Source organism: Pocillopora verrucosa, chromosome 14, assembly GCF_036669915.1.
Source record: "Pocillopora verrucosa isolate sample1 chromosome 14, ASM3666991v2, whole genome shotgun sequence".
NCBI lineage: Eukaryota > Metazoa > Cnidaria > Anthozoa > Scleractinia > Pocilloporidae > Pocillopora > Pocillopora verrucosa.
The window spans coordinates 11565949-11575996 of NC_089325.1; the positions used below are offsets into that span (position 1 = coordinate 11565949).

The 10048-nt window shown below is 39.5% G+C and overlaps 2 protein-coding genes across 2 annotated transcripts; both read left to right on the forward strand.

The window, feature by feature from the left end:
- Positions 1-281: 281 nt before the first annotated feature.
- LOC131789717 (E3 ubiquitin-protein ligase RNF14) lies at positions 282-2823 on the forward strand. The gene is made up of 2 exons (XM_059106890.2): positions 282-635; positions 1416-2823. The coding sequence occupies exons 1-2, from the start codon at positions 282-284 to the stop codon at positions 2469-2471; spliced, it is 1410 nt and encodes a 469-aa protein (XP_058962873.2). The 3' UTR covers positions 2472-2823.
- Positions 2824-3453: 630 nt separating this feature from the next.
- LOC131789718 (uncharacterized) lies at positions 3454-9639 on the forward strand. Its single transcript, XM_059106891.2, has 7 exons — positions 3454-3859; positions 4369-4547; positions 5126-5475; positions 5774-5904; positions 6503-6705; positions 7634-8035; positions 8693-9639. The coding sequence occupies exons 1-7, from the start codon at positions 3496-3498 to the stop codon at positions 8912-8914; spliced, it is 1851 nt and encodes a 616-aa protein (XP_058962874.2). The 5' UTR covers positions 3454-3495; the 3' UTR covers positions 8915-9639.
- The last annotated feature ends 409 nt before the right edge of the window (positions 9640-10048 follow it).

Genomic DNA, 10048 nt, shown 5'->3' on the forward strand with positions numbered 1-10048 from the left:
CTGGTCATTGGCCTACGTGTAGCCTTACCCTCCCCCTCAAGGTGAAATGTTTCTCCATGAGGGTAGGGTAAGGCTACACGAAAGCTAACTGATCTTAGTTATCGCTTGGTGGTGGTAGTGAGTAGTGAGGGGTGGGGGGGGGGAGATCTGGTTGTACTATCGGATTCCTTCTCCCCTGAGGCTCTTTAGTGTTCAACCGGTCTCCCTGTATTAGTAGTCAATTTCCTATATTCCCCCCTTAAACTTGTTATGAAGAGGACTGGGATCTAGGTTTGAACAAAATGTCCGACGGCGAGCAGCAGGAGGATGAATTACTTGCCTTAGCTTCAATTTACGACGAAAGAATCTTTAATCAGTCATCAGAGGAGAAGGGAGGCCAGTTTAATGTATTCCTGGAGTTGCCTAAACCTTTCAAACTGAAAATACAATCTAGATCTCTACCAAAACATTTTACGAGGAAGGAGATCGAAGCTTCCAAAAATACTGCAGACGCAGCGCAAAATACCAGGAACTACGAGATATTAGAGGCAGAGTACCTTCCTCCGATTGTGTTGAATTTTAGATTTCCTGAAGATTACCCTTCGAGTAGCCCTCCACTGTTTACGTTATCATGCAAGTGGTTAACTGTCTTTCAGGTATTACATAATGAAGGCTTTTTTGGGTTTGTTTCGTCTTAGGTGGAAATGTATTGGATCAAGAGAATATAAGAAGTCTCAGCGTTTCTATAAGCTTATTTGAATGTATTAGTGCGGCTTAGAGGCTATCACATGAGTGAAATCATTTAAAGTTTACCTGACCAAAGACAAGGATTATTTGCGATTCTCACTCGAGTCTTGGTGACTCTTTATTAATTAGTTCCCTATATGATAGAGGCACTAACAAGAAGAGAAGGCTTTTGAAATATTCTTATCCTTATCCCAGCTGTTAAGATGCTGGAAAAGTGCTAGATGATTGGGATTTCATTATTTCTCAAAAATCTTAAATTTTGTTGGCCTCTGAAAACTCCTAACAGAACACATCCTTGAATTGACCAGGATGGTGGATGGTGGTGGGGGGAATTAAATAAAATTCTGAATGCCCAGGTTTTTTATGCATCCCTGATTATTGCAGTGATAGATAATTGTTCAAGATGCACACAAAAACTTGAGTTTTTGATGTACAACTTTGGTGTGAAGAATGATCTTAGCTTGGTACCAAGCAGTTGCTTAGTTCTAATCATGTTGCATTCAATACCAAAAAGTAAAGAACGCTGCCATTTGGAAATTTCCTGAAATCTGTTCCTCAGCTGGGATGTAAGGGAAACTTGGTAATCATTGGGGGGGGGGGGGGGGGGCTTACTTATTTCATGAGCTAATCAAAAGTGTGGTGAAGTATTTTTAGTAAATAATACTACTTACAGTAATTTATGTGTTTAGCTGTCCAAGTTGTGTAAATGTCTTGATGACATTTGGGCTGAAGATGATGGAGGAGAAGTAATCCTTTTCAGATGGACACAATTTCTCCTTGATGAAACTCTGGCAACGTTAAATGTTGGCAGTCCATTCCCTTTGCAGTACAAGAGGGCCCATGCACAGAGCAACAAAAAAAGAAGAGGAGATCCAAGAGCTTTCCAAGATGTTGCCTCACACAATAAATTGGTTGGTGCTATTTTAGAGTACAACCAACAAGAAAAGGAAAGAGTTTTTTGCAGCAGCTATTTTACATGTAATGTTTGCTTCAGTGAAAAACCGGGATCACTTTGCATGGAATTCCATGACTGTGGGCATGTGTACTGTGTGGATTGCCTTGCAGGCTACTTTAAGGTACAGATCGAGGATGGGGCAGTGAAAGCGCTGAACTGTCCTTCAGAAAAGTGTGAATCTCAAGCTTTGCCCTCTCAGGTTAAGCAGCTTGTTAGTCCTGAATTGTTTGCAAAGTATGACAGATTTTTGCTACAGTACAGCCTTGATGGAATGGCAGATATAGTTTACTGTCCTCGGCCCTCATGTCAGACTGCTGTCATGCTAGAAAGTGAATCATCCATGGGTGTTTGTCCACTGTGTTCCTTTGCTTTTTGTGCATTTTGCAAGCATACTTACCATGGGGTTTCTCCTTGTGAAATTAAGGGTAGTGATGCAAGGAAGCTAACAGAAGAATACTCTGCAGCTTCTAGAGAAGACAAAGAATTGTTAGAAAAACGTTATGGGAAACGAAAGCTTCAGAGGTTGTTGGATGAAGTGGTCTCGGAAGAATGGCTAGATGCTAATGCAAAGCAATGCCCATGTTGCAAAGCAAGCATTCAAAAGATTGATGGCTGTAACAAAATGACATGTCTAAAATGTCGGACATACTTCTGTTGGCTGTGCATGGCAAACCTACCACGCAGTAATCCATACCAGCATTTCAACTCTCCAGGTAGTGGCTGTTTCAACAGGTTGTTTGAGGGTATTGATGTGGATGAGGATGAGGACGATGATGACTGGTGGTTTTGAATTCACAGATTAAAATCACTGTTATCAGTGAATCAATAGCATTCCAATTTCTGTTCAAAAAATTTCAAAGAACACCTAGTTAGATTTTGTTTAAAATTTTCATTGATTACCTTTGTAGAAGATGAATTAATGGTAAACTAGGATGTAAGATTTTTTTCCTTGGTTAGCTGTAGAATAGAAAAAATATCCTAAGTAAGAAATTGAATAAAAACTGCAAACAGATGTATCAAAAATGGTAGTTCTTCCAGCCAGATTGTTGCCTGAATTTTTCTAAGATACATGATGAGTTGCATGTAACAAAGGCTATGTAAAAAATGTTTTGATTTCATTAAAATTTAATTTTTTCTTTCAATATGAAGATGAATTCTGAAATATTCACCACTATATCCTGAGACAGTGATTGTAGATTTATCTTGTGGGAGAGGGAAGTCCTTACGGTTCACTTACATAAGTTGGAGCATCATAGAAAGCAGTGTATCCAGTCTTATTGCTATGTTCACTGGCCCAGAAATATGAATGGTGTGTGGTCCTGTCATGCAATGCGCTCTCCCAGACACAAGATTAATAAGAAGAAAGAAGAAGTCTAAAATTTTGATGGTTGCATTTTTCTGGACTTTGGTATGCTTAGAATTTCATAAGTGCAACATGGGCTGTCATTAAATTTTCAAATATAGAATAAGACTGTTTAGAAATCAGTTTATAACCTCTTTTTCTGTAACTATGTAAAAACACACCTACTGGTATATGAGTAAGACTTACCCTACCTTCCCCTACCAAATTTTGTCCCGTTGTATTTAAAGAAAGGTGTTATAAGTTAATGTAATTTTTCGTTGAAATATAAAAAGGGGACGATTTAGGACTGGTTAATCAACTACGCTTAGTTGACAAATGTACCGGTCCTCCCCTCCCCTGCTTCATTCAATCATGAAGTGAGTGGGACCCAGGCTCTTTTTGTCAGCACACTCCAGTGTTTGTATGAACAGATTATGTAATCGAACATACGATCTATCCAATTTTTCTTAAAATGCCGGCTAGAAAGTTAACGGTTTACGTTAGTATGGCTGTAGGAATAACTGGACTGTCAGTCTTAGGAATCATTCTCCAAATTCGGCGAAAGAGATGTTCTGAGCTGCACACGTTTAGTTCGATGCTACGACAACATTTAGAGTACTGCATATTTTCCCTCTTCGGGACGAGAATGACACGAAAGTTGGAAAAAGACAGCATCAGTTTCATCCAAGTACAAGAAGAAACGTTGCTTAAGATTCTTAAGAGCAACGCTGATACGGAATATGGACTAAAGTACAATTTTGGTGGCATTAACGACAAGGCCAAGTATGTCAGTCAACACCCGCTGACGAGATACAAGCACTACGAATCTTATATAGGTAAGGCGTGTTATCATAAAACTACAGAATTGAAAAGATCTGCGCATGTGTGTAGAACTGCAATTAATATAATTAGATAAAGCAAAAACAGTTTAATTTTTTTATATGATAAGTTATAGACTTTTTGACTGAATGAATGAGTGAATGACTAATTGACTGAACGATTGATTAGATAACTGTCTGACTTACTGATTGATGGATTAACTGCTTAAATGATTGACTTAATTGCTGCTTGACTCTGTGACCCAATGACTGACTGATCAACTGACTGACTGGCTGATTGACTGACTGACTGACTGGCTGACTGATCAGCTAACTGACTGACTGAAGGAGAAAAAGACATGCTGTAAGTAGGAAATGACAAACAAATTTACACACTGCCTGTCCTCACTGCAGTTCCATCTCTTCCATGCAGGGGACAATCTTGTCAAATTGGAGTCCTCAACGTACCTTTTAGTCCTAATTAGACATTTCATATAAGAGTGAAATGATGTATCTTATACTTACAGAAAAGATCTCTGAGGGTGAGAAGAATGTTCTCACTGCAAAGGACCCTTACCAGCTGGGTGTCACCTCTGGAACCTCGGGCAAAAGCAGTCTACTTCCAACTACGAATGACATCCCTCGCATCTTTTTCACCAATGGTGTACTTGTTGGTATAAATACTATGTTTGAGGCCTATCCTGGGGTAAGAAACCAATCAGATGCCTGGGGTGTGAAACAAATCAAATCCCAAGTATATGGAACAAAAGAAATCTATGGGATAGGAAACCCTTACAAAAAAAGGAAATCTATGGGATCAGAAACAATTCAAATCCCTGTGATAGGAAACAAATCATATTCCTAGGATAAAAAACACAAAACAAATCTTTGGGATTTAAGAAACAACTTAGATACATGGGGAATAAAGCAGATCAAATCCCTGGAGTGAGAAAAAACCAGAATCCCTTAGGGTAAGACATCCCTGGCAAAAGAAACTGTTCAAATTCCTGGGATAGGAATTGAATCCCCTAGGATAACACACAAATCAAATCCCTGAGGCAAGAAACAAAAAAAAAATGGAATCCTTGAATAAAGAAAATATAAAATTCCTGAGTTAAGAAAATATCAAATCCCTGGGATTTGAAACAAATCAAATCCTAGGGCAAGAATCAAATCAAACCCTTCATGGTGTATTCTTGACTGTTGGTAATGCATACAAGACTGTAGCAAAAGTTAATACTCAGCTATCTACCAATGTTTCTTCTCTGAAACTTTTCCAAACAGTCCTACCAGCTGCAGAAAAGCTTGAAGTTCTTTTATTCACCTAAGTGGTGCTACACATCCTCAGGCCTGCCCATTGGTCCAAATTCCTCTTCACCTAGCAACTCACAACGAATCCTCCATCTCTACACCACGCCAAAAGCAGGTTTTGACATCATGACTGAACCAGAGACCCTGTATATTCACTTGCTGTTTGCTTTAAAGGATCGAAATCTTGGCATTTTGGAGGCAAATTTTGCTCAGCTGGTGTATTCAGGGCTTCTTGCACTTGAGGCTCAGTGGAAGTCACTCGTGGAGGATGTTGAACTTGGAAGGGTGAATCCAATTTTGAACATCAAGGAAGATGTGAGAAGGTAATTATAACTGGGTGAGCACCCTGGCCCTGCAGTGAAGAACTGCAGGCTCAAGAGTAAGCCTGGGCACTGTATTGTGTTTATGAGAAGGGCACCTTACCCTCAAAGTGCCCATGTTTGTGGGGTGATGGGGTGGTGAGCTGCTTGTTGGGGGGAGGGGTGGGAAGGTGACCTGTGATCTGAATTGTTACTGCATCAATTTTTGAATTTTTTTGATTGTTAGACCTAATTTTGTTTCATACCATTAGGTGATTTATAATCTTACATAATTATTCTTTGTATTTCTTATTCTTCCAAGTAAACTAGATAGTCTCCTCAAACCTGACAAAGAACGAGCTGTGGAACTGGAGAGAGAATTTACAAATGGATTTGATGGAATTGTGAGGAGGGTATGGCCACATATTAACTTAGTCCTGGCTTGCTCAACAGGTACATTGATTTAATACTTTTAATCCATAACTAAGATCTAATTTATCTTTACAGAAAGTAGACATGAGTACCGAATTAAGACAATGATCATCGTTTTTCTTGACTCCTCTCTTGAACTGATAACGAGCTCCGTTATAGTGAAATACGCCCTTTAACCTTTTAACCCTTAGGTGACCAGCATATAATTTCTCCTTACAATATCACCCCTGAATCACACATTGAGGTCATGAGAATAAAAGAAATGATCACTAACCAAAGAGGCTTTTGATTGTTAAACAAATTCTCCTTGTCGTCAGTTTAAGGAATGTATAGAGGACTGTATGGAGAATATGCATACTGATAGTAGGGTTTAAAGGGTCAACGATAACCGGTATTCATTTTCCGATGTGATGTTGAAGGCAATCCGGATTAACAACTTTCTTTTTCCCGCGGTTACCCGCGCCTCGTCACGTAGTGTTGTGTGACAAGCTCTAATAAATACCTTCAGTGGACCGCATAACATGTATACAGGAGCTAAATCGCCAGAAAAAAATCAATTGACGTTTCAATCTAATTAAATCGATACTCAGCCAAACACCTCTACCTCCTCCGTTCCAAGGTTCATCAGAGCTGTATGCCAGCAAACTTAAGGAGAAATATTTGGGAGACGTGCCAATTTACTCGCCGTTTTACGGATCTACTGAAGGTTTGATCGGAGTTAATCTGTGGCCACAAGAAACGACCCCAGTTTACATGCTAGTGCCCCGCGCAATGTTCTTTGAGTTCATTCCAGTGGAAGAAAGCAGTCAAGAACAGCCGAAGGTAAGGACGATTTAACGTGCCTTTTTTTTTTTTAAAAGCTCAAAGCATAGTAATCTGGGATCCCATTGGATTGCTTCGCTGCGCTCTGTCATTGGTCCAGAAAACTCGTGCCACCCTTTCAACCAATCAGATGCAGTTTGCAGTTTGCAAATTTTTAACTTTTCTTCGTTGGCCCCTGGTAATATATTTTCTTGGTTTTGATTGGCCGTTGTCAAAACTTTGCTTTCAGTTTTACGACACTAACTCATCATGTACTTTACGAATCTCCTGGATGAAAATTGCAAGAACTTTTACTTTTTACTTTTGACTTAAGGCTTCAACCGTTTTTATAATGGAAGAAAATAATTTGCCTTTGATCTAAATATGATCGTCTGGATTTTTTTTTTTTGCGGCTTCAAATGGATTATTTTAAGGATCAGAGTGGATACAAAAAGGGAAAGGTTAAGGGAATATTGCGTTGTAAGGAAACTTAGTGTTGTTTAAGGGAAGCCAAGTGGCCTTATGGGTAGCGCGCTGGATCGAGAAGTCATGGGTCGAGCCCAGATCAGAGTTGCTTTTCTAATCGACCAAAAGTTTCAGAGCAATCGAGTAATATTCAATTAAAGGGGGGGGGGGGGGTATGTTTCTAAAGAAACTGTGGTGCTGCGTCGGTGGGAGAGTATAACAGGGTAATTAAATATTATCAACTGGGTTTCGCTCTGACGAAGGGCGAACGCTCCAAACGTCAGCTGTGAAACTCTTCACGGTGGCTGATTTACGTTATCAACTCAGTTGATAACACTAAATTAACCCGTGATATTCGAATGACCATTATCTCTGTAATGAAGTTTTTCTCTCGCGGTGGAAATGTAAATGTTTTTCAAACTGAAGTACCGTGTGTTTAATTCAAAACTGTTCTGATATGGTGACGTAAATTTCTGTTTTACAGACGCTGTTTGGTGAAAACACAGAAGTTGGAAAACTTTATGAGTTGGTAGTGACAAACCCTAGTGGATTGTACCGTTACAGAATCGGAGATGTTGTCAAGATTGCTCGTTTTCACAACAGTTGCCCTGTAGTAGAATTCCAGTATCGTCAAGGGCAAATACTCAATGTTCGAGCCGAAAAAACGTCCGAGCGCGTTCTCTACGACGCACTGACGGCCGCACTTGGCGAGGAAGGACAGAAGCTTCAGATGGTAGATTACACATGCGCGGAAAGCGTTATGTTTAGCACGCAGAATCACGTAATGAGTGATGAACTAAAAAGTGTGGCGCCATTTTATGCTTTGTTTATAGAATTGAGTGACACGGAACTGAAGGAAGATGATATAAAAGGTCTTGAACAGAAGGTATGTTTGTGAAACGGTTGGTACAAGCCTCCTCCTTAGTAACTACGAACCCTCTTGCTCTGCGCTATCCTTCTTCGCGTTGAGAAATTACCCTGGCCTTTAACAATAGACCGCCATCATCGTTATCATCATTGACCCTTTGACCCCCTGAGAGTAACAAGCATCTAATTTCTCCTTACAATATCACCCTTGAGTCACAGTGACGAGTTACGAGAATAAAGCAAATGATCGCCAATTTTAAGAAGCTTTTGATTGTTAAACAAATTCTCCTTGTCAGTACCCTAAGAAATGTATGAAGAACATTAGGGAGAATATTCATATTGATGTTCCACCATTAGGGTGAACACATCGTCACTCTTCCCTTTTCCTTAACGAAAACCATCCATTCAGCGCGCGCTGGTCAACAGGAAAATTATACGCAAAACCCTAGCATTTTTTTGAGTTGAAAGTTAAGCAAACTATTACGACCGGACAAATCACGAAAGTATGCGTTACTGATGTATCCTCCAATCACATAATTTTTTCCTTTTTTCAGTGGCTTTTCGTGCCGCGTCGTTCTTTTGAACATTTCGTGTCTCTTCTGCAATATTGCCCACGTTTTCTGGTTGTTTCCTTTCGTCTAATTGGAATTTTATTCTTTTGTTTCCCACATCTTAGATCGACGAGGCGTTATGTAGATTCAGTCCTGTTTATGAGTCGTTTAGACGCAAGGGAAGCATATCTTGCTTAAAACTCTTCGCAGTTAGAGAAGGAACATTTTGCGAACTGCGACAATATCTGCTCCGCAAGAATCCTGCGGCGGCTAATCAAATAAAAATACCGCGAGTTGTGAAGACGAAAGAGACGCTCGACATCTTGTTGAGAAATAGGACAATGTAAAAGGTGTTACGGTCGCCCCATTTTGAGTCGTTTGTTTCGGCGTTCAAATCACTTTGTACGCGAATGAAACGTCAAGATATTAGTTTGGTAAGGAACAATAACACCGAAAGAGAAAGAAAATATGAAAGGAGAACGACGATGGTACAGATCGGGGATAAACACACGGATTCAGTTAATGTAACGTAACGTTATTATTAACGTCGACTGTTATTCAAATGCCGCCCTAACTAGACGGCCGCGCGGTTCCTGGTCAAACCGAGTGTTTTCTTCTTGGGTTTATTAAAGAGGAAAAGAAAAGAGAGTCTGTAATTTGCAGTAAGGCTTGTGAGGTATTCATTACACCTTTAATGTGTGTTTGGCGGAATCGCGAAGATATTAACTATATCTTTATTGCTTGTAAAGCTGGTTTTGAAAGTGATTTCTAGTTAAGCAGAAACGAAATACCTGTTTAGCCTTTTATCTAGGGCGTGAAATATTTAAATCTTAAATTGCTCGTGAACAGAATGGTGTGGGGATAAAGAAAGTGAAATTTTGCCCCAAAAAATTAAGACAGTGTTGAATTAAAGCGGGCCGTTTAGCAAAGTGCGTTCCGCTGAATTGACTAATTTCGACGTGCATAATGACTGATTTTAATCATGAGACTTCGTCATCTGCGCCTGATTCTGCAATCCTTGTGACGCGAGTGAATGTATTAACGAGTTTAATCCTGAACCAAATTTTTTTCCACGAACTTTGAATTGTAATTTTACTTTTGCATCAACTTAAATTTGAAAGCTTTGTTGATATTTTTACGTCGCCATTTGATGATAAATATTTCAACTCATTACACCTCTGCAGTCGTTTTCTTGTTAAAGAGCATCGCTTTATCACTTCAGAGCACTCAGTTTTATTACGAAAAGGCTAGATGCCTCTGTCGTCATTTAAGTTCATACAAACTTGTTTGCTGTTTGTGAAATTAGCCCAAAGTTCCTCATTCTTTACTCGCCTACGAGTCGTTAAATTATATGCGTCAATCTAGAAGTTTCTTCAGCGAGATTTGTGGAAACCCTGTCAAAACAATGGAGCGTTGTGAAATATTTTTTAAAACGTTCTAGGTTTCAAATTTTCCAAAGTTCGCCTGAGAGAATTATCTAG

Bases quoted from the DNA above. Each gene is read 5' to 3' on its own strand.
- LOC131789718 (XM_059106891.2), top strand. From the start codon at position 3,496: ATGCCGGCTAGAAAGTTAACGGTTTACGTTAGTATGGCTGTAGGAATA. The intron at 3,860-4,368 runs GTAAGGCGTGTT...TTATACTTACAG, and splicing joins GCACTACGAATCTTATATAG to AAAAGATCTCTGAGGGTGAG. The intron at 5,476-5,773 runs GTAATTATAACT...TATTCTTCCAAG, and splicing joins ATCAAGGAAGATGTGAGAAG to TAAACTAGATAGTCTCCTCA.
- LOC131789717 (XM_059106890.2), top strand. From the start codon at position 282: ATGTCCGACGGCGAGCAGCAGGAGGATGAATTACTTGCCTTAGCTTCA. The intron at 636-1,415 runs GTATTACATAAT...TTATGTGTTTAG, and splicing joins AGTGGTTAACTGTCTTTCAG to CTGTCCAAGTTGTGTAAATG.